General features: G+C 45.5%; 2 protein-coding genes across 2 annotated transcripts; one reads left to right on the forward strand and one right to left on the reverse strand.

Annotated features, from left to right (window-relative positions):
- The first annotated feature begins 41 nt into the window (after positions 1-41).
- Positions 42-2,816, forward strand: LOC123443832 (pentatricopeptide repeat-containing protein At4g13650-like). The gene has a single exon (XM_045120359.1). The coding sequence runs from the start codon at positions 327-329 to the stop codon at positions 2,784-2,786; it is 2,460 nt and encodes an 819-aa protein (XP_044976294.1). The 5' UTR covers positions 42-326; the 3' UTR covers positions 2,787-2,816.
- A 165-nt stretch (positions 2,817-2,981) lies between these two features.
- LOC123443834 (thiamine phosphate phosphatase-like protein) lies at positions 2,982-4,598 on the reverse strand. The gene is made up of 4 exons (XM_045120362.1): positions 4,357-4,598; positions 4,158-4,279; positions 3,862-4,063; positions 2,982-3,588 (listed from the first exon to the last, which is right to left on the reverse strand). Exons 1-4 carry the CDS (start codon positions 4,507-4,509, stop codon positions 3,235-3,237), a joined length of 831 nt encoding a protein of 276 aa, XP_044976297.1. The 5' UTR covers positions 4,510-4,598; the 3' UTR covers positions 2,982-3,234.
- Positions 4,599-24,767: the final 20,169 nt, after the last annotated feature.

Here is a 24,767-nt window from a genome sequence, read left to right on the forward strand (position 1 = left end):
GAGTACTTTTATTTTTGTGGTGGTCTGAGATGTACTTTTTGGTCGCCCAACGACATATCTTGGCATGCTGGCTTTTTTTATTTACGTGCTGTAATTTTATTTTGTATCTATATACTCGGTGTTATTTCTGGTCTCCTGTTGCTTTTGGTTCAACACGGGCAGTTTCTTTGCTCCCTGAAAAACAAAACAATACTTTGCTAGTTTGCCTGCAGGCGTCTTCGTGTTTTTTCCCCTTTGAGTTTTAATTTTGCTAACCACATATCCCATGCGGTGGCATCTTCGTGGTCATTGCCCACTCTACTCTTACGTTCTCGCAGGCCAAATTCATGTCTTCCCTCGCTCTTTTTCACGGCCCATTCTCCTACCACCGGGATCCTCCCTCGTCGCCGACTGCCACCTCTCCACGGCGGACGCGACTCGCGGCGCACTCTTCTCCTTCCCACCCCAACTCTCTCCTCCCTGACGCGCAAGCCGATGAGCTCCGGTCGCACGCAGCGGCGCTGCAGGGCTGCGCCGTCCGCCGAGCGCTCCGCTGCGGACAGGAGCTCCACGCGCGGCTGCTCCGCTCCGCGCGGCAGCCGGACACGTTTCTCCTCGACTCGCTCCTCAACATGTACTGCAAGTGCGGCCGCCTGGAGGACGCACGAAGGGTGTTCGACGGAATGCCACACAGGGACGTCGTCGCCTGGACCGCCCTCTTATCCGCCCACACCGCCGCGGGAGATGCCGAGGAGGCTCTGTACCTGTTTTGTCAGATGAACCAACAGGGCCTTGCGCCTAACGTGTTCGCGCTCTCTTCGGTGCTCAAGGCCTGCTCGGTGATGAGCTCACGCTCCGAGTTCACGCGTCAGGTGCATGCTCAGGTGGTTAAGTTGAAAGGTCTGGATGATCCCTACGTTGGCTCGTCCCTTGTTCAAGCTTACACGAGCCGTGGGGAGGTGGACGCTGCTGAGACAGTGTTGCTCGGCTTGCCCGAACGAAGTGATGTGTCATGGAATGCTCTGCTCACTGAGTATGCTCGGCAGGGTGACTACAGAAAGGTCATGCATGTTTTCCATAAGTTGTCGGAATTTGGTGATGAGATAAGCAAGTATACTTTGCCTGCTCTTCTCAAGTGTTGTGTGGAACTCGGTCTTGCGAAATCTGGCCAGGCTCTTCATGCTTTGGTGGTCAAGAGAGGGCTGGAAACCGATGACGTCCTCAACAATTGCCTTGTTGAGATGTACTCGAGATGTCTGTCTGCTCAAGAGGCCTACCAAGTCTTTGTCAGGATAGATGAACCTGATGTGGTGCATTGCAGTGCCATGATCTCTTCTTTCGGTCGACATGGTATGGCTGGGGAAGCATTTGATCTTTTGGTAAAGATGTCAGACACGGGAGTCAAACCAAACCAATATACATTTGTGGGTATTGCTGGTGTTGCATCAAAGACTGGTGATGCAAACCTTTGTCGCTGCGTTCATGCTTATGTTGTGAAAAGTGGACTGGCTATGCCAAAGTTAGTGGCTGATGCCATTCTAAATATGTATGTGAAAGTTGGTGCTGTTCAAGACGCAACAGTCGCTTTCCATCTTATGCATGAGCCTGACACATTTTCGTGGAACACATTTCTCTCTGGATTTTATAGTGGAAGCAGCTGTGAGCAGGGTTTGACAATTTTCAAGCAGATGAAGTGCGAGGACTTTCCAGCCAACAAATATACTTACGTAGGTGTTTTGAGATGCTGCACTAGCTTGATGAACCTCATGTATGGCATTCAGGTTCATGCATGTATTCTGAAAAGTGGGTTGCAAAGCGATAATGATGTTTCAAGAATGCTACTTGACATGTATGCACAATCTGGCTCCTTTACAAGTGCGTGCCTGGTATTTGATCGTCTTGAAGAAAGAGATGCTTTCTCGTGGACAGTGATTATGTCGGGATATGCTAAAACGGATGATGCTGAGAAGGTGATGGAATGTTTCCGTTCAATGTTGCAAGAAAACAAAAGGCCTAATGATGCCACACTAGCAGTTTCATTGACTGTTTCCTCTGATATGGCATCCTTAGGCAGTGGGCTCCAGCTTCATTCATGGGCCATCAAGTCTGGCTGGAGGAACAGCTCTGTTGTTTCTGGTGCTGTAATTGACATGTATGTGAAGTGCGGTAACATAACGGATGCTGAGATGCTATTCTATGAGTCAGAAAAATGTGATCAAGTTGCATGGAATACACTCATCTGTGGTTACTCTCAACACGGTCATGGGTACAAGGCACTGGACACTTTCAGACGGATGGTAGATGATGGGAAAAGGCCTGATGATATCACATTTGTCGGTGTCCTCTCAGCGTGTAGCCATGCAGGATTACTTGACGAGGGAAGGAAGTACTTTCAATTGTTGAGTAGTGTCTATGGAATTACTCCTACGATGGAGCACTATGCTTGCATGATTGATATTCTGTCCAAGGCTGGAAGGCTAGCTGAGGCTGAATCTCTTATCAGTCAGATGCCATTAATCCCGGATTCATCCATATGGAGGACGATTTTGGGAGGTTGCAGGATACATGGAAATGTCGAGATTGCTGAGAGAGCTGCAGAAAGATTGTTTGAGTTAGAGCCTGAGGATGTTTCTTCTTCTATATTGTTATCAAATATTTATGCAGATTTAGGAAGGTGGAGTGATGTTACTAGACTTAGGAATATGCTACTGGATCATGGAGTAAAAAAGGAACCAGGGTGTAGCTGGATTGAAGTCAATGGCCAGGTTCAGGTATTCCTATCGCAAGATGGATGTCCAAAATATTAATAATTTTTTGCGACGTGCCGCAATCTGAAATGCCACCATGGACGGTGCCCATACATAAACTATGATGAGACCAGGAGCTGGTTTGAAGTAGATATGGCTAGTTCTGTAGGCTGATACAAAGTGCCAAGGTAAGTCCTGTTTATAAATAAGATCGCTGAAAATGCCACACCTGCATTAGCAGATCACTACCACTTGTTACACTGTTGACTGTTTTATCTCATTTATACCGAGCTGACTGAAACATGCTGTTGGGTCCCTGAACTTGCCTGAAGAGTTACATAAGAGACACAATGTGCAGAAAATCCACCGACATACATAATCGGTGCAATGCAATTGTTATTACATCACGAATTAGGATGAATTCTGACCGAGGACAGTTCCTTAGCCGAGGCATGTGGAAATAGTCACGCAATATTGCCTGTACCGTGAGCTAAGATATGGTTACAAATCAATTTGGGACAGGGAGAGTCTGATGGTGACCTAGTTCCGTTGATACTGGATTGCTCATCTCGCATTTGTAGTCCAATTGGGACGCCTGTGCATGCAAGGTGATTAGCTTGTTCACCAACTTAAGAAGGATCCTTCCGAAATCCTCGTCACTACACCATGGATGAACCTCAGCTTTGATAAGCTGGGGATCGCTGCTGATGAGATTCCAGAGGGGGTAATTCTCCTTTGGCATGACATAGTCCCCTTCCCTTAGCTTAAGGGAGGGGCAGTAATCCCCCTTCCCGTCACCGATGTAGATGAAGTGCTTGTTCTTGGCACTGTCTGCCTCTTGAATCCTCTGGATTATCTTGCCCTGCACATGGCAAGTAAAATTTTAGTTCATGGGGTTTTCATTGTGCACACCACTTTTCATGAGTAATGCACCGAGGATTCAGCACAAACAATACTATTTCATCAATAGTTTGACAACACATCATGCCTAATACAGTAATAAGATTCTAAATGCAGAAGACATCATTATGTATAGTGAGTGACATAAATTGTTTCTTTTGTCTCCATTACCCACGTGCATCGAGTGAATCTGTGAATTAACACGTGAACTGATCTGCCATCCTACTGTCCATACCTTGCACATGTTGTCAGGGCACATGCTGCAGCCATGGGGCGAGCTGGTGGGATCATGGAACGGCGAGATCCTGAGCCTCCCTTGGGCGTCCACGCGCGCGGGGTTGGTGTTGATCTCAGAGAAGCAGCCGAGGACACCGTGATGCTCCAGGACGGTCGCGATGAAGAAGGAGTTGGCGTCGCTCACCACCTTCAAATCACACCTGCAACGTACACCTACCACCATCAAGATCCAACCACCGGCCGCGTGAGAGATCAAGAACACATCGGCAAATCGGCATCCGTCCATGTCCATACCCTAATGCCGACGCCGTCCGGATGGCGGAGAGGACGTGCGCGTCGAGCGGCGCGCTCCTGAGGCACTCGCGGATGTCGTCGGCCGACCTCCCCTGCGCGTGGAGCTCCCCCATCATCCTGTCCTGGAGGTCGACATCAAGGCCTCAGCCGGGAGAAGCGGCATGTCTAGGCGGGTGTGTGGGCGGTGTCGTGTTCGTACCATGAGGGAGTTCCAGCGCATGGTGGGGCGCAGGCGTTTGAAGGCGTCGGCGGCCCCGAGCTTGGTGATGACCCAGTCGTCGCTGTCCCACTGGATGATGGTCTTGTCGAAGTCGAACAGCACCACCACGGCGGCGGCGGCGGGAGCGGCCATCTTCGGCAAGGGAAGAGACGGCAGATGGGACGGTGGTTCCGGTCTCCGACGTTTGCAATACGAGACTCCGGCGTGGCTTTTGTTTCTTCGTTTGTCCACACCGCCACATGTGACCTTTCTCTTTGTGAAGAATCGATTGTCAAGAAACGAGAGAATCGAACAAAATGAATCAACTCTTATCTTATTCCATTGATGTTCAACATATTTATACAAGAAGAAAGGACGCGATGAAGAGATGCGTCCGTTCGTGAAGGGATGCGTGGTATGTCGGTTGCCATTCTACTAACCGACATAGATTATTACATGGGAGGATTATCCCTTTTATTTAATCTACTAATTAAATCCTAACACTCCCCCTAATCCTTCCTTGTATTTGCGATCGAACATCTTTGGAATCATCTCTTCTTCAAAAACCCTGTGGGAAAAAATGCAAGGAGCAGTGTGTATGATATGTTGCTAAAACTCCTTTAAACCCATTAGAAAATGATAAGGAGAAAATGATGCAACATATAGTGATTATTGTCTCTTGATAACTCATATGAGAAAACCTTTGAATAAGGAGAAAACTCATTGAGAAGTTTAGAGAATAATTAATATGTCTTGAGTACTTCCTTTAAAAACCCCGATAGGGAAAATAGAAAGTATGACATATGATCTTTGAGAAGATATTGCCTCACTAAAAACCATTATGAGAAACTTGAGAGAAAAACTCATAAGGGAAAAGAGTGCAATCGTACATGCCATTGAAAACTCCTTTAAAACCCAGTGGGAAAAATACAAGGAGAAAATGATATGGCATATAAAGACACTTGTGTTTATATTGTCTCGTTAAAAACCTTTTATGAGAAACCAATAAGGAAAACTCATCAAGGGAAAACGAGTACAATATATGCAATCTGATGATTGTTAATCGGTTATAGTTTGGGAGATTACTCCCCCTGAACTTTACAAATATGAAGGATGTCTCATACCAATTCCATTGACATGAACATGAGATTGTGTATAATATGTTGGATTATAACAGTAGTTTGTTTGCAAATTATTTCCTCACTTTTCTATAATCCGTGAGGCTAAGTAATTTCCGAGCAATATGATTTATGATATTGCTCTTCATATAACCTATAGGTATTGAGTAACACAAGTGAAAGTATCTTGATAAATCAAGTTATGTGATTCTGATGAATCTCAACCACATAATTTTGAGTGTGGTTAATCATTCTGCCAAGCCATACATATTTTTGCAATGCTTTAGGATAAAAAAATTATGTCAGAATGATAAGTGGAAATAACCATTAAAATCCATTTATATGACTTCCATGTGAAGGCTATTCCAGCAAATTCAGTCATTGATATGGCATCGTTGGGATCAAATAAAGAGCCAATATCATTACATCATATCATGGTCATATCTTCTATTTCCTGATGAAAATATCCAAGATTTACTGTAATCTTCAGATATAAGATGATATTACTTATATCAACCATATACCTTTTGTTGGGGTTTGCACTCTGAATAAAGATAGCAAATATAGTGTCAGGCCTGACGTAGTTTGCAAGTATATGAGTGATTTGACATTAGTGAGATATAGAACTTCAGGTCCTAGTATCACTTCATTATCACCCCTAGGTATGAATGGATTTGTACCTTATCAAAGGTAGTATGACCATACATGTCTTTTGTTGATATGATATATCCAAATTGAACTTCTCGTATATGTTTTGGATATATGTAGACTGATACTAATTCTTCATAGAATGCTCAAGTTATAAACTTAAGCTAAATTTGGTTAAATCCAAATTTTCCGTCTTGAGATGATTTTGTGTATGTTTAGGTCTTGTAGAGACATTGATGATGAAATCATCGATATACACTGAGGTGATATAAGGAATTCAAATTTTGGGATACCTTTATTAACACATAAACAATTTATCATCCTTTGAGTAATCCTTTGAAGAAGGAACTCATTTAGTCGGTAGTACCATATGATTTCCGACTATTTCAAGCCATAGAGTAACTTCTGAAATTTTACACAAATATGTTGCGATTTATTTTGGATTCGGAATTGTAAGCCCTTGAGGTACTTCGTTATAAATTTACGAAATGAGTAACCCATATGAGTATGTATCACTTCATCCATTAACTACATGGATAATATTATTTGTACCGCCAATGATATTTATTATCAAAACATAGTTCCACTCATACCAAGAAGGTATATTACATCGTAATTTGATGTAGGGTCTCTGCGTGAACCCTTTTGCTACAAGCCTCGCTATGCAGTTCATTAGTTATTAGGCAAAAGTAGTACCAAAGTTGGGCCCTGCCAGACCAGCTTTAATCTAAAACGAATTATCAAGGGGGTCCCCATAACAACCCCGATCGTGTTAGGAGCGCTCATTTATGGAACATAACACCGGTAGCCGAAACTAAGGGGGCAAAGGTGGAACAAAACACCAGGCTAGAAAGGCCGAGCCTTCCACCTTTTACCAGGTATATAGGTGCATTAAAATAGAAAGCATAAAATATGGTGATATAACAAGGAACCCATGCTTTGCATGGAAGCAATGCACCTGCAACTAGCAACGCTATCAACAGGGTTAAGCAAGCAGTAACATAGCCAATCAGTGGTTTGCTAGGGTGAACAGGTTGATGGTTTCATGGCATTGTAGAGAGGCTGATATTTAACAGGTGGTAGGCAACGAGACGTAAACGATAGCAGCGGTAAAACTAGCATGGCAATGATAGTAATGGTATCTGGGGAAATGATCATCTTGCCTGAGATCCCGCTTGGAAGAAGAATGCCTCCGTGAAGCAGGCGAACCGACGTAGTCGAACGGGTCCTCACATTCCGGCACGCGTGCGGAACTCTATCGAGACGGGGAAACCGGAAACAAGCATCAACACACGATATTCACCACACGATGCACAACACAAATGATGCATGAGCTACTGAATACATGCAAGTCACGGCATGACAGTTCCACACACTCAAAACTACACATTAAGTGAAGTTCAATATGCACGAGTTGCATATTGACGAAACCCCACGTTAATTATTTAGTTCACTCCTAGTTATCTACACGGCAATATTAATGTTGTCAAACATGCAAGAGGTGAAGCGGAAATTAAACTACCTATCTAGGCATTTTAAATGAGGTCGGAAATGACATATAGCACCTCTGAAATGACCCCGCGTGTTAATTTACAATTCTGTCCAGATCTGAATTAACACCTTTAATTGGTTGTTGAACAGCAAAACAAATAGGTTCACGTGATTCTACGCGTCAAGGCAAGCAATCTACACATAGGGCACATCTCCAACGGAGCTACGGATCAAAAGTTACAAGCACCGCAAGATATGATGGCATGAATGCAAAATGTGTGCAACGGCGGCTACGAGCACTTCAACACATTCAAACAGCAAGAGAAAATGAAACTACACGAGATTCTAAGCAAGTTGCATGTAGGACACGATCAAATCGGAGCTACGGTTCGAAAACTACGAGCAAAACAAGGAAACGCTACAATCTGCCAAGAACAGCCTCATAGCACTTTCTACGCCTCACAACTTCGGCTACACAACTCCGATGAGCTCAAGCAAGGCATGGCATGAAAGAGGGCAAGACGCACTACTACAAACAACTAACAACTACTAGCATGGCAGCAAGGAGCACTAGGAAAAGAAGACACAAAATGGCATCTCACGCACTATTTCAGACTTAGTGAAAATAACACCTCGTCAAAGTGCAGTTTTCAGCCGGAAGCAATACTGACAGCAGCAAAACCTATAGCTACAGGACTCCAAATGGCATGAAACTTCACAGCATGCTAAAGAAACATAAGGGGTACAAATAACTCCATTGGACCAACCCCAAAAGAGCTACAGATCACAGATGCAAGCAAGACAAGACAGCAACAAAATATAACAGATCTCAGACTTAGAAATATTTCAGCTCCTCTAAATCAGCACTATTCAAGCAACTTGAGGGCCGTCAAACAACACCTAAACATGCATTTCTATTGCAACCAAAAATACCAGGGACTAAACAAAACATCCAAGCACAACTTCCCAGTTGACAACTCCGTCAAACGACGCACGGAACAAATCCTACAAATTAAACAAAAGGGCACCACGACAAAATATCTCGCGAACTAACTTCCTCAAAACCTAAAACTAATTGCACAGAAAAATCCATGGGATTTTTCTACCCCGAAAACATATAAAATAATCGGGGTTTGCAACGCAAAATAAAGCCACACAATAATGCGGGAGAAATAGACCTAGACACGGGAAATAATCTAACGGGCAAACCCTACACGCAAAAATACCCTTGACCGCTCTAAACTACATGGAAAATAACTCCCTAGAGCATGGACATTTTATCTACGACGCACGAGCAAAACAAACACGCGAGAAAAAAAATAAATGCGGGCACCTACTTATGGAGACAGCACGCAAATCCTCGCATTAGGCACTATAAACGGCGTCAAATAATTATGCAAGTCTCAAAAACACATTCTACGTAAAATTCTACGCCAAAACGATATAAAGATCACCTCGATCCGACTAACGGAACAAAAGTTACGGGCGTTTGAAATTTACGTATAACTCTGGAATTAATTACAATTCCAAAATGCCTAATAAGCTTTTGGGCCGAACAGGGGGCGCGGCTTAGTTACCTGTCGCCTAGGCGAGGAGTGGGAGCTGCTCATCTCCCTTGGGCCGGCCTGGGAGGGGCGGTGACAGGCCGAGGCGGCCAACTGGGCCTGGCCGGTGGCTCGGCTCGCTCGGCCAGGCGCTTGGAGGTGGGCCGGGGCGAGCGGTCCAGCTGGGCCGGCTCGGCAGGAGGCCCACGCACGGGGTCAACAGCGCGGCGGCTCCTCCCGTCGCCCGCTGGAGCGAGGCCAGGCGGCGGCGTCCTCCAGGGCAGCGGGGCCGACGGGAGCTGGCGAGGCCGAGGGGCGGCGCTGGCCGGAGTTGCTTCCCCGGACCGGATCTGGCCGGATCCGGCCGGCGGCTCTCTGGGGCGACGGCGCTGGCTGCAGGGAGGTTGGCGCGGCGGCTGCTGCAGGCAGCGGACGGGAACGACGGCGGCGGTGCTGGCCGGCAAGGCAAGGGCCGGCCTGGGCGGCGGGATCTCGCCGGACGGCGACTGCCGGCTGGGAGGGGCGGCGCGGCGCGAGGAAGGCGGCGCTCGGGGAGCCCGGGGCGGCGCGGGTACGGGAACCGTACGGGCGGCGGCGACGGCTCGGGCTCGGGCGGGCCTGCGATGGGCTTCGCGGGCCCGGCGGCGCTGGCAGAGGAGAGAGAGTGGAGCGGCGCGGCTAGGGTTAGGTTTAGGGCGCGGATAATGAGGCAGGGAAGAGGGGCTGTCTAATTAATGGCATGGGGGGGTATTTATAGACAAATGGGGGCTCGGTTAACCGGAATTTCGTTCTGGATCCAACCGCGGGGTCGGATTCGGACGATTCCGAACGCGGGTAAGGGTACGCGGCCGTGTAGAGGGGTTTACCGGGGACGAGAGGGAGAGCGGGCGGCGCGACACGAATTTATAAACACCGACAGACGTCCGACGAATAACCGAAGACGGTGCCGCTACGGGCGACCGTTCGGGTACCAGACGGTCTCCGATCGCGACGAAATTCGACAGGCGGCCTAGCTATAACTGAACACGACCGCACGTCAAATCTCAACCCGATCAGAGAAATTTTTAAACACACTTTAAAACCAGGGTTTCGACGGTGCCGCGGGCGCGTGCGTGAGCGGTCGGACTCAGAACGGACGACGACGAGAACCGGCAACTACTAACGAATGCAAGTTTTGAAAACGGGCGGCAACGGAGATGCCGAAGCAATGCTCATGATGCGCATGATGCGATGATGATGCGACAAATAAAATAGATCACATGACGAGTACGGAAAGAGAGGGGAATCTTCTGGAACGTCGGCACCGGGCTGTCACAAGTCATCTTTGAGCAACAGAGTTACTCGTAGCGATGAAACCAGTCTCTCGTAAGTGTACGAGTAATGTTGGTCCGAGCCGCTTCGATCCAACAATACCGCAGAATCAAGAAAAAACTAAGGAGGGCAGCAAAACTCACATCACCGCCCACAAAAACTTTTGTGTTCTACTCGAGAAGACATCTACGCATGAACCTAGCTCTGATACCACTGTTGGGGAACGTCGCATGGGAAACAAAAATTTTCCTACGCGCACGAAGACCTATCATGGTGATGTCCATCTACGAGAGGGGATTTCCGATCTACGTACCCTTGTAGACCGTATAGCAGAAGCGTTAGTGAACGCGGTTGATGTAGCGGAACGTCCTCACGTCCCTCGATCCGCCCCGCGAACCGTCCCGCGATCAGTCCCACGATCTAGTGCCGAACGGACGGCACCTCCGCGTTCAGCACACGTACAGCTCGACGATGATCTCGGCCTTCTTGATCCAGCAAGAGAGACGGAGAGGTAGAAGAGTTCTCCGGCAGCGTGACGGCGCTCCGGAGGTTGGTGGTGATCTTATCTCAGCAGGGCTCCGCCCGAGCTCCGCAGAAACGCGATCTAGAGGAAAAACCGTGGAGGTATGTGGTCGGGCTGCCGTGGAAAAATCGTCTCAAGTCAGCCCTAAAACCTCCGTATATATAGGTGGGAGAGGGGAAGCCTTGCCTTGGGGCTCAAGGAGCCCCAAGGGGGTCGGCCGAGCCAAGGGGGGAAGGTCTCCCCCCCAAACCGAGTCCTACTTGGTTTGGTGGGTGGAGTCCTTCTTTCCTTTCCCACCTCCTCCTTTTTTTTTCTTTTCTCTTTGATTTTCTTCCTATGGCGCATAGGGCCTTCTTGGGCTGTCCCACCAGCCCACTAAGGGCTGGTGTGCCACCCCCAAGGCCTATGGGCTTCCCCGGGGTGGGTTGCCCCCCCGGTGAACTCCCGGAACCCATTCGTCATTCCCGGTACATTCCCGGTAATTCCGAAAACCTTCCGGTAATCAAATGAGGTCATCCTATATACCAATCTTCGTTTCTGGACCATTCCGGAAACCCTCGTGACGTCCGTGATCTCATCCGGGACTCCGAACAACATTCGGTAACCAACCATATAACTCAAATACGCATAAAACAACGTCGAACCTTAAGTGTGCAGACCCTGCGGGTTCGAGAACTATGTAGACATGACCCGAGTGACTCCTCGGTCAATATCCAATAGCGGGACCTGGATGCCCATATTGGATCCTACATATTCTACGAAGATCTTATCGTTTGAACCTCAGTGCCAAGGATTCATATAATCCCGTATGTCATTCCCTTTGTCCTTCGGTATGTTACTTGCCCGAGATTCGATCGTCAGCATCCGCATACCTATTTCAATCTCGTTTACCGGCAAGTCTCTTTACTCGTTCCGTAATACAAGATCCCGCAACTTACACTAAGTCACATTGCTTGCAAGGCTTGTGTGTGATGTTGTATTACCGAGTGGGCCCCGAGATACCTCTCCGTCACACGGAGTGACAAATCCCAGTCTCGATCCATACTAACTCAACGAACACCTTGGGAGATACCTGCAGTGCATCTTTATAGTCACCCAGTTACGTTGCAACGTTTGATACACACAAAGCATTCCTCCGGTGTTAGTGAGTTATATGATCTCATGGTCATAGGAACAAATACTTGACACGCAGAAAACAGTAGCAACAAAATGACACGATCAACATGCTACGTCTATTAGTTTTGGTCTAGTCCATCACATCATTCTCCTAATGATGTGATCCCGTTATCAAGTAACAACACTTGCCTATGGCCAGGAAACCTTGGCCATCTTTGATCAACGAGCTAGTCAACTAGAGGCTTACTAGGGACAATGTTTTGTCTATGTATCCACACAAGTATTGTGTTTCCAATCAATAAAATTATAGCATGGATAATAAACGATTATCATGAACAAAGAAATATAATAATAACTAATTTATTATTGCCTCTAGGGCATATTTCCAACAAAATACATATCTTGCTTTATTGCACTAGCTAAGTACATGCGTGAACCGATAATTTGAGAGTATCTCAATTGGTTTGTCATTTCTTTCATGTTCTTTCGAAGTGTAACACTCGATCATAAGGTGTTGGATAAACATTGATATCTATAAATCCAAACCAACTCAAGACCTTCTCAACATAGATATATCACATTAAAATAATCCCACTCTCATCATTAATTAGTTTAATGTTTAGAATCACACCACCTTCTCCCATATCTTGCATATCAAATATTTTTGATTAAAAATAGTTGATCTCAATGATCACATCAATGTTTGCACTAAAGATCAGAATGACATCCACATATAAACATAATATGACATTTTCGTCCCCGCCATGGCAATAGCAAACACACTATCCGCCTCATTAATGAAAGATCTTGGAGAAGTTAAAGTTCTGTCAAACTTCTCATGCCATTGCTTAGGTGTTTGTTTCAATCCATACAAATATTTTAACACCTTGCACACCTTTCTCTCTTCACCCTTTACGACAAGCCCATTAGGATGATCCACATATATTTCCTCTTCCAACTCTCAATTTAGGAAAGCTATCTTTACACCCATTTGATGGATGATAATACAATAAGAGGCCACCAGGGAAAGTTGAAATCAAATGGTGTCACTCTAGTGACAAGTGAATAAGTGTCAAAGTAATCTTTGCCTTCTTTATAAGTGCAACCCTTAGACACAAGGCACACCTTTCACTTATCAAACAATATCATCAAACCATAGCTTGTTTTCAAACACCCACTTACATGCCACAAGTTTACAACCATATGGTCGTTCAGTTAGTTCCTAGGCCCCGTTAGAAGGAATTGACTCCATCTCCTTATGGATAACTTGTTTGCAATCGTCTAGATCTAGATATGCATATGCCTGTACAATAAACTTGGTAATATAGTCCACAAGGAGTACAACAAAATTACCAAAGTATTTTGCAATCCTCCGTCTCTTGCTCCTCACAGGAGCTTGACGCCCTTCGAGATGCGGTTCGGATAGCGAAGGTTTCCCTGCCTTTTCCCCAAGGAGTGACCCTGATTTGTCAAACCCACAAGAGGATGTGCACTACGATAGAGGATCTAACAAGTCCTTGTAAAAGAATTAAATTCCATTTATGTAACCGGACCTTAACAACCTCAGGTGTGTAAAAAATAGAATTAAAACATGCATGCGTATGAGGTCGTGATTCTTACAGCCATATATTTGTGCTCGGTTTCATCATGATATCAATTTATCCTCTTGAAGACACCCATTAATATGTGCTTACACTACAATGAAGCAGGGAATGTGTCTAAATTACGTCTTGACCGGTGCGCGACTTGCATCAAGAGACATCCGTTCAACTGCAGACCCTTACCGTATCGTGAGGTTAGCTCGATTCTTAAGAATAAATTTCAGAAAAAGCATTGGGTGTTTAATGACTACACCTCATGAATCCCCAAGGACACATTTTTTGCCACCGTACATAAACTTTCCGTCATTGGTCCTAGAATAGCATTCCGCATCCTCATCGCCCCTTTTATCCTCATTGACCAAACTCCAAGATCCTGGGTACGTGTAGCTTCAGGATCGTAGAACGAGAAAGAGATAAGAGACAACTCTGTAGCAACCAGACACATACATAATGTTAATTATTCACAGTCCTTCCATTGACCCCATTCAAATACATAGGGTTGCAAGGCTATGCCTTAACTCATTGCTTTACCGAATTACTCACACATGATGATCGGTCCACGAGAGGAAGTCATCAGAGGAGACATACCCGATTACAAGTATGGCTAACTTGGAGGGGAGATGTTGCGGTGATGGTGATGGAGGCGACTATGGCAATGAGATGGGAAATGGCGACGACTAGGGTTGGAAGACGACTTTTGTTTCACGAATGGTGTTCTTGACGCTCTCTTGTTGATATTCTAGTGATGCCCCCTTTATAATAATCATTGGAGGGTTGGACCTCATGGAGCTTCCAACACTTGGTATGAGCATTGGTACAAATGCGTGCACTCGTACTGGACACCATGTCGGGCTCTGATAGGTGGTCGTGCCTCCAATTTCCTTATTCCTTCTGCATTTTCCTTGCTTCCTTCTCCATTTTCCTTGGTTCCTTCTAAGAGACTTAATTAAAAATGTAGAGGCCCGTACTAAACTTTGTCATTAGGCGTGACCCCCGTATAGATCAAAATCTACAAGTCCTCTTCATCGCAATTTTTGTCTTTCTTAACTATGGTTGAATCCAAAGAATCTAAAACATAACTTTGGTCAACAATCAATATACCGAGGAGCAAAACAAAATTACATAAGGAAGCCAAACCTTTGTAACAAAGTTCCTAAATACCATTGAAATCAAAAATCCACATTAGAAGGGTTACATCATCAATATCCAATAACTAGAACTCCCTAATCACTATGCCCAAAATTGCAATGCCGCATATCACCATATGCTCTAACTGTACTTGCATCTACTCATAAATATGCTCGATGCCACTGTAAGGGAGTATGTTATGTAACAATTGTTTTATCCTACACTATCAAACCCAGGAATATTATGAAGATATACGGTAACAATGATCTCACCAACGAGCAAACTAACGGAAGTAGTGTAGTTTGTCGACGGAGCATGACGATTCCTGTAGCTAGGTTATACCTCTCAGCCACTTCAGTTTCTTTGACATAATCTGTTGATTAAGAGTCTAAGTAGACACCCCTCCAAGGTAAAGGCATTCCAAAGTAGTAATCTGACAACACTCCAACATCTAGAAAGAATAACTTAGAGAAAACTAAAGAGAGAAAGCATATGAGTGTTCCTGTGTAATTAGGAGTCTAATGTTATTAGACTCGAAATATAGCCTCTCTTAGGAGTCTAAACCGTTAGACCAATTAGACCAAGATTAAAGCATAGTTATGTGGGAGAGATCCTCTTAGGATTTTTGTCCCACTCATACGTCTCTAACGTATCGATAATTTTTAATTGTTCCATGCTATTATGTTATCAATCTTGGATAGTTTATATGCAATAATATCCTATTTTATATAATTTTTTGGAGCTAACCTATTAACCTAGTGCGCAGTGCGAGTTCCTCGCTTTTGCGTGTTTTTGACTTCTGCAGAAAATCAATAGCAAACGATGTCCAAACATGATGAAACATTTTGGTGATTTTTCCTGGAAGATATTGGGCCCACGAAGCTTCGGGAGGAGGCCATACAGGAAGACGTCGCACGAGGGAGCGACAAGCTCACATGACGCGCCCTCGAGGGTAGGGTGCACCCTATGATATTGTGGGCCCCTCGTTGGTCCTCCTGACCTAATTCCACTTCTATAAATCCTAAAATATTCTGAAAACCCTAAAGACGAAGAAGAAATACTTTTTCCGCCGCCGCAAGTCTTTGTTCCGCCATGATCCCATCTGGAGATCTTTTTCGATGCCCCATACGAGGGGGAATCGATCATAGAGGTCGTCTACATCAACCTAGCCACCTCCATGATGATGTATGAGTAGTCCACCGCAAACCTACGGGTCCATATGTAGTACCTAGATAGCTTCTTCTCTCTCTCTCTATGATCTTCAATACAATGTTTGATGCGATTCCCGCGGTGATCTATTCGATGTAATTCTCTTCCGCGGTGTGTGTTTTGGGATCCAATGAGTTGTTGATTTATGATGAGATTATTCATTGAAAGTAACCGAGTCTCCTCAGAATTCTATTATGCATGATTGTTATAGCTTCGTATTTCTCTTCGATCTATCCGTTTGGTTTGGCCAACTATTGATTTGTCTTCAGTGGGAGTGTTGCATTGTAGTGGGTTCAATCTTGTGGTGCTCTATATTCTAGTGACAGAAGGAGACAAGAAACATATTTTTATGATTTCCACTAAAAATAAAACAACGGGGTTTGAACATATTGCTTGTCTTACTTTGTCTACACCATGTCATCTTGCTCCAAGCATTACTCTGTTTGTCATGAACTTAATACCTAGGGAGGCAAGCATAGAAGCGCTCTCGAAGTGGAGTAATAGTAGTAGATGCATGATCATTTTGGTCTACTTGTTTATGTACGTGATGCCTACACACACATAATCATTGTCGTGAATAACATGTCATAACTATGCGCTATTTTGTCAATTACTGAACATTAATTTGTTTACCTACCGCGTGTTATGTTCGATAGAGAAGTCTCTAGCGAAAACTACGCCCTTCGGGTCTACTCAATCCTATTGTTAAAACCTATTTACCTTGCTGCAATTTGTTAAACTTTTATTTACTTTTACTTTTTATATCATCTATCTATCAAAACTAATCCTTGCAAATAATGAGTTCAAGGGGCTTGACAACCCTCTTCCCTGCGTTGGGTGCAAGTGTTTGGTTTTCTGTGTGTAGGTGCTTACGATGAGAGTTTGATTGTTTCTCCTATTGGTTCTATAACCTTGGTTCTCACTGAGGGAAATATATATCTCTACTATACTGCAATGCTACCTCTTGAGCTTGCGCTGGTTTTCCCTTGAAGAGGAAAGGGTGATGCAGCAAAGTAGATAAGTATTTCCCTTAGTGTGTTGAGAACCAATGTATAAATCTAGTAGGAGGAACAAGCAAGGCCCCAATCTTAGTACCTACACAAACAATCAAACGCTTGCACCCAACGCTAAAAAGGGGTTGTCAATTCCTTCAAAGTTATTTGCAAGGATGAGATATGATAGAGATAGATATAAAAGATTGCTAGAACTAACAGTAAAACAAACATAAATAAATAGCAGCAATATATTTTGGGTATTTTTGGTTTATAGATCTCAAAGTATAATAGCGAAAATAGACCCGGGAGCCATAGGTTTCACTAGAGGCTTATCTCATAAAGGAAAACAATACGGTGGGTGATACGTCCATTTTGCATCATGCTTTGATGTTGATATTTATCGCTTTATGGGCTGTTATTACACTTCACGTTACAATACTTATGCCTTTTCTCTCTTATTTTGCAAGGTTTACAAGAAGAGGGAGAATGCCGGGAGCTGGAATTCTGGCCTGAAAAAGGAGCAAGTTTGAGATACCTATTCTGAGCAACTCCAAAATCCGTGAAAATCAACGAGGAGTTTTTTGGGATTTATAAAAAATACTGGGCCGAAGAAGTATCACACGGGCGCCAGCAGGAGGCCACAAGCCTGCTAGGCGCGGCCTCCCCCTGGCCGTGCCTAGGGGGCTTGTGGGCTCCCACTTGGCCCTCTAGCTCCCCCCTTTTTCTACAAGAAGGGTTTCGTTCCAGAAAAATCAGGAGGAGGCTTTTCGGAGGATTGGCCGCCGCCACGAGGCGGAACTTGAGCAGAACCAATCTAGAGCTCCGGCAGGACGATCCCGGAGGGGGAAATCGTCGCTATCGTCATCACCAACACTCCTCTCATCGAAGGGGACTCATCACCATCAACATCTTCATCAGCACCATCTCATCTCCAAACCCTAGTTCATCTCTTGTAACCAATCTCCATCTCGCGACTCCGATTGGCACTTGTAAGGTTGCTAGTAGTGTTAATTACTCTTCGTAGTTGATGCTAGTTGGATTACTTGGTGGAAGATTATATGTTCAGATCCTTGATGCTATTCATTACCTCTCTGGTCATGAATATGATTATGCTTTGTCAGTAGTTACTTTTCGTGACAGCCCGTTGCCGATGTTCCAGAAGATTCCCTTTCCTTTCCGTTTTCGTCGTGTGTCTGTTTTATTTTGTCGCATCATCATCGCATCATTCGCATCATCTGCATTGCATCGGCATCTTCGTTGCCGCCAGTTTTCAAAACTTGTATCCGTTGTTAGTTGCCGGTTCACGTCGTTGTCCGTTCTGAGCCCGACCGCACTCGCACGCGCCCGCGGCATCGTCAAAACCCTGTTTTAAAAATGTGCGTAAACCTTTCTCTGATCGGGGTGAGATTTGACGTGCGGTGGTATTTTTATATAGGTAGGCCGCCTGTCAAGTTTCGTCGCAATCGGAGTCCGTCTGGTACCCGAACGGTCGACCGTAGCGGCACCGTATCCGGTCTATCGTCGGACGTTTTTCGGTATTGTAAATCGTGTTGCCGCACCGCACCGTTTCCCTCTCACCTCCACCTAGCCACTCTGCACAGCCACCTTGACCCTCCCGCGTCCGTGACCATTCGATTGTGATCGTGTGGTCGAAATCGGGGCGGAAAACCCAAACCCTAGCTAGCCCGGCTATAAAAGGAAGGTAGCCCTTACTAATTAGACAGCAATCCCCTCTCTCCCTCGTTTTTCGTGCCTCCCCAACCCTAGCCGACATGCGCAGCCACCCCAGCCGTTGCGGCCCGCCCAGGCCCGCGCGAGGCCCGCGAAGCCCGGATCCCCGCCGCCGTGAGCCGCATGCGCGCGGCTCCCCAGCGCCTCCGTCTGCCCCCGTCGCCCCGCCGCCGCGGCTCCCGAGGCTGCCCTACGCCGCCTCCCGTCGCGTGTGCAGGTGCCGGCCAGCTGCACCCCTCGCCTTGCCTCGCGCCAGCAGCTCCCCTCGTCGGAGTGCAGTCTCCGTCGCCCCCAGTCCGCCTCCCGTGTCCGACTCGTCGCCGGCCTTAGAGCCCCGCCTCCGCGTCGCCTTCTGCCGGATATGCGTCCCTGCCGCCGGATCCTGCTGCGACGTCCAGCCTGGGCCTCAATCCGGTCGGGGCCGAGCTCCCCCTGCCGCCGGAGACCGCCCTGTCGAGGCTTCGCCCCATCGCCGCCATAGGCTCCCGATCCAGGCGTGGTCGTGGGAGTTCGCCGCCTCCCGTGGGTTGGCCAGCGCCAGGCCGGGCTGCCACCCCGTGGGTCGCACCAGGCTGCCTCGGCCCGCTCCCGTGGCCACTTCTTCGGCCAGGTCCAGGCCAAGTGCTCCAGCCTCCCAGTGCCCCAACCTGCCTCTTCCTCCCCAGCAACATGGGCCAGGCCCACCAAGGTGAGCAGCCCCCGCTCCGATAATCCCCGCCCGTGGCGATTTAATCTATGCTGCGCCATGCCCCTGTGTAGCCCATTAGGATTAGATTCGGCCCAGTAGTTATTTTAGGATTAATTTCGGAATTATTTAAATTCCAAAAAATATATAGTTGTTAATACGTCCGTAACTTTTTACCCGTGTGTCGGATCGGAGCGTGAAGTATATGTTTTTCTTGTAGTTTTTTCGCGTAGTATCCGTTTTTGCAACTTGCATAAATGTTTGATGTGGTTTGACCCATTGTTTGCCTAGAAATGCGTGTTGTCCTAATAGGTTTTGTCCCGTATTTAATTTTCAATCATGCCTGGATTGCTCGTATGCCTTAGATAAAATGCCCATGTTTTAGGAACCTATTTTCCATGTATTTTAGAGTAGCCGTTGGTATTTTTGCATGTAGGTACTTGCCACTAGATTATTTTCCGTGTCTAGGCCATTATCTCGCATTGTCGTGTGGTAATATTTTTGAGTTGCAACCCCACATATTTTATATGTTTTCGGGGTAGAAAAATCCATGGTATTTTCCTGTGCAATTAGTTTTAACATTAGAGCAAGTTATTTCGCGCGATATTTTGCTATGTTGCCCTTTTGTTTACTTCGTAGGGTTTATTCCGTGCCTCGTTTGTCGGAGTTGTCAACTAGAGAGTTGTTCTTGGGTGTTTACACTAGCCCCTGGTATTTTTGGTTGCAATAGAAATGCATGTTTAGGTGTGGTTTGATTGCCCTCAAATTGCCAGAAATAGTGCTGTTTTGGACGTGCTGAAATATTTCTAAGTCTGGAATCTGTTATATTTTGTTGCTGCCTTGTCTTGCTTCTATCTTGTGAGCTGTAACTCTTTTGAGGTTGGTCCAATGGAGTTAGTTGTAACCCTTATGTTTCTCTAGCATGCTGTGAATTTTCATGCCATTTGGAGCCCTGTAGCAATAGGTTTTGCTGCTGTCAATATGGCTTCAGATCGAAAACTGCACTTTCATGAGGTGCAATTTTCACTTAGTCTGAAATAGTGTGTGGGATGCCATTTTGTGACTTCTTTCCCTAGTGATACGTGAGGCCATGCTAGTTGTTGTTAGATGTTTGTAGTAGTGCTTCTGGCCCTCTTCCGTGCCATGCCTTGCTTGAGCATATCGGAGTTGTGTAGCCGTAGTTGTGTGGCGTAGAAAATGCTATGTGGCTGTTTATGGCAGATTGTAGTCATTTCTTGTTTTGCTCGTAGTTGTTGAACCGTAGCTCCGATTTGATCGTGTCTGATATGAAACTTGCTTATAATCTTGTGCAGTTTCATTTTCTCTTGCTGGTTGTATGTTTTGAGGTGCTCGTGACCGCCGTTGCACACATACTGCATTCATGCCATCATATCTTGCGGTGCTTGTAACTTTTGATCCGTAGCTCCGTTGGAGATGTTCTTTATGTGTAGATTGCTTGGAATGACGCGTAGAATCACGTGAACCTATTTATTTTGCTGTTTAAAACTAATTAAATGTGTTAGTTCAGATCTGGACAGAATTGCAAATTAACATGTGAGGTCGTCTCGGAGATGCTATATGTCATTTCTGACCTCATTTAAAATGTCTAGATAGGTAGTTTAATTTCCGCTTCACCTCTTGCATGTTTGACAACATTAATATTGCCGTGTAAATAACCGGAGTGAACTAAATAATTAATATGTGGAGTTTCGTCAATATGCAACTCGTTTCATATTGAACTTCACTTAATGTGTAGTGTTTGTTTGTGTGATTTGCCATGCCGTGACTTGCATGTATTCAGCTGCTCATGCATCATTTGTGTTGTTGCATCGTGTGGTGAATTTCGTGTGTTGATTTGTGTTTCCGGTTTGCTTCGTCTCGATAGAGTTCCGCAGCGTGCCGGATTGTGAGGACCCGTTCGACTACGTCGGTTTGTCTGCTTCACGGAGGCATTCTTCTTCCAAGCGGGATCTCAGGCAAGATGACCATTTCCCCAGATACCATTACTATCATTGCCATGCTAGTTTTATCGCTTCTATCGATTATGTCTCGTTGCCTACCACCTGTTAAATATCAGCCTCTCAACAATGCCATGTTAACCTCCAACCTGTTCGACCTAGCAAACCACTGATTGGCTATGTTACCGCTTGCTTAACCCTGTGTTAGCGTTGCTAGTTGTAGGTGCATTGCTTCCATGTGGAAGCATGGGTTCCTTGTTATATCACCATATTAAATGCTATTTAATTTAATGCACCTATATACTTGGTAAAAGGTGGAAGGCTCGGCCTTTTCTAGCCTGGTGTTTTGTTCCACCTTTGCCCCCTTATTTTCCGACTACCGGTGTTATGTTCCATAAATGAGCGCTCCTAACACGATCGGGGTTGTTATGGGGACCCCCTTGATAATTCATTTTAGATTAAGAATGGTCTAGCAAGGCCCAACTTTGGTACTACATTTGCCTAATAACCTAATAATAATGCATAGGGACCCGCCGGCACCCGCGGACTATTTTAATCAACCCCCGGGCCAGTGCTCCTCATGAGTGTTGGTCCCACACGAGCGATGTCCGGCGCCCCTCTGGTCACCCGGAGGTTTAGCGATCCCGACGTCTAGCTCATCCATCTTGTCCTGAGAACGAGGTACGCGACTCCTATCGGGATCGTCGACACGTCGGGCGGCCTTGCTGGAATAGTTTTACCTTTGACGAAATATCTTGTGCATCGGGATTCCCGTGATGCTTTGGGTAATCTCAGAGTTGAGGTTTTCCACTAGGGAATCCGACGAGATCGCGAGCTTCGTGATTGAGGATTTCTATGCGGCTTGTCGTAATTTGTGATGGACTAGTTGGAGCACCCCTGCAGGGTTAAATCTTTTCGGAAAGCCGTGCCCACGGTTATGTGGCAACGTGGAAACTTTGTTTAACACTGGTTCGAGATAACTTGAAGTTAACTTGATTAAAATATGCCAACTGTGTGCGTAACCGTGACTGTCTCTTTCGTGAGTTCCTTCTCCGTTCGAGGACACAGTGGGGTTATGTCTGACGTAGGTAGGTGTTCAGGATCATTCATTTGATCATATGTAGTAACGTCCGTTATGCGTAGATCTTCCCCCTCTTATTTCTTGTACTCGTAAGTTTAGCCACCAAATACATGCTTATTCGCTGCTGCAACGTCACCACTTAACCTTACCTCACCCATTAAGCTTTGCTAGTCTTGATACCTTTGGAAATGAGATTGCCGAGTCCCCTGTGGCTCACAGATTACTACAACACCAGTTGCAGGTACAGGTAAAGGTTACTTGACGCGAGCGCGTTGATTGTTCATTTGGATTGCTTCTTCTTCTTCTTCTTCATCGATCTAGGATGGGTTCCAGGCCGGCAACCTGGGATAGCAAGGATGGACGTCGTTATTCTTTTTTCATTTGTTTCCGTCCGTAGTCGGACCCTGCTCTTACTCTTGATGATTATGTAATGTACTAAAGTAACTCTGATGTAGCTTGTGGCGAGTGTAAGCCAACTCTGTTATATACCTCTCCTTTTCAGTACATGTACTTGTAACGATATCCATTCTTGTGACTAGACGAGATGCGCTTCTATCCCTGACGCGCCTTCGTGCCAAATTGAGGATAGGGTCGCATCTTGGGCGTGACAAGTTGGTATCAGAGCAGTACCGGCCTAGGAGCCCCCTTGATTGATCGAACTTGGCCGAGTCGAGTCTAGTGAAAAAACTGATTTGAGTCTAGTTATATATCGGAGAGTAGGATTCTTTTTTTCTCCTCTTCTTTGCTCTGGTGAGGAATCTTGACATAATAATTTATTCTACTCCTCTTCCCACTCAAATTTTTTTAGGATCACACGGATATTCTTGGAATCTATATGATGCCGATGTGACGGAGTTCTGTCTTGGTGCCTCCTATCTGCTTTAAGTTTCAGGGGAGTTGAGCTCCAGGGGATTCTTGAGCACATCGTTATCATTCAGGTTTCTTAGTATCTCGGAACGAAGGATGTTCGTAATTGCTTCAATACTAGTAGTGGCGAGATAACCCCGATGTCCCGAGTACTGGTGCAGATTGTTCGGGAGTACTGCCATACTTTGTATCCGTGTGATCACGAGGGTCTGTTGTAGATGAAGGTCCGAGATTCTGGTTGTGTGTTGACGGAGTAATACAGGTGATGGGTTAGTATAGGAGTTGTGTGATATTACTCCTTGTATCCGTGTACCAGATTGCATGACCAGATATTTCGGGAATTCATAGGTGGGAATTCAAGTAGTTGCTTATAGGACAATCTTCCAACAAATACATGATGTTAGGTTGGGGTTCGACATCTAGTGGATTCCTGTCCACGAAAATATCGGACGAAATCTTTCTCATGAGTTTGTTCTGGTTAATTGTAAGCCGCATCCTTGTTGTTGTTGGAATATGGTAATTCAAGTTGCTTCGATGTCAAGTGGTGATTTCAGATCTTCCCTAATTTGTGTTCTCATATTTTTATGTGAATGCAAATTCTTTGCTCAATCAGATCGTCGTATCAATTCTTTTCCAACCAGTGTGTTTCTCTTCAAGTGAATTCCATCCTCTCCTATTTGGCAAGATCATTCTCTCTTTATTCCGGAGTTCATCTCATCTGTCCCAAGTTGTCTTTGTTTTGCCCGCCCTCCCGCCCTTTTTCTTCAGTGATTCAATTTTCATCCAAGAGTTTCCTCTTCTTTGTGCTTCTGTTGTCTGTTCTTTCTCTCTTACCCGGTGAATTCAGTTTAGTTATCCATGATCATCATATCCTTTTCAACCAATAATTCTTTCCAACGTTGGAAATTCTTTCAGCCTATGTTGTTATCATTTCTTTCTTTTCTGTCCAGAGTGCTGAAGATATCTCTGAGTTTCGTGTTGTCAATTCTTTTAATTATTTCGAGGTTCCCAACCTCATCTAGTTCTCTTCATACCGGTGCAATATCTCTCATTCTAGCAATCTTTTCTAACGGTGGTTTCTTTGAGGGGGCCATAACCCACATGTTTTTCCGAGGATCTGTTATAGCTCTTGTAATCTTCCGGAGATCTTTAATTCTTTTCAACTATCACGTAAGTATGATTTCCATCAGTCATATCCCTTCGTCAAGATCTATTTGAATTAATTCTCATATCGGTTCAACCTTTCATTCTTCTTTATTCCGAAGTGTCTCAGTAATTCTTGGTGTTGTTCTCGTCATCATTCTCAGCTGCAAATTCGAAGGAGTGTTTCTCTTAGTCTTGCTCCATTCTTGTGAAGATTGTCATTTCAGCTTCGTGGCATTATCTTATTTTCTCCAATCATGAG

The sequence above is a fragment of the Hordeum vulgare genome, chromosome 3H, assembly GCF_904849725.1.
Source record: "Hordeum vulgare subsp. vulgare chromosome 3H, MorexV3_pseudomolecules_assembly, whole genome shotgun sequence".
NCBI classification, from domain to species: domain Eukaryota; kingdom Viridiplantae; phylum Streptophyta; class Magnoliopsida; order Poales; family Poaceae; genus Hordeum; species Hordeum vulgare.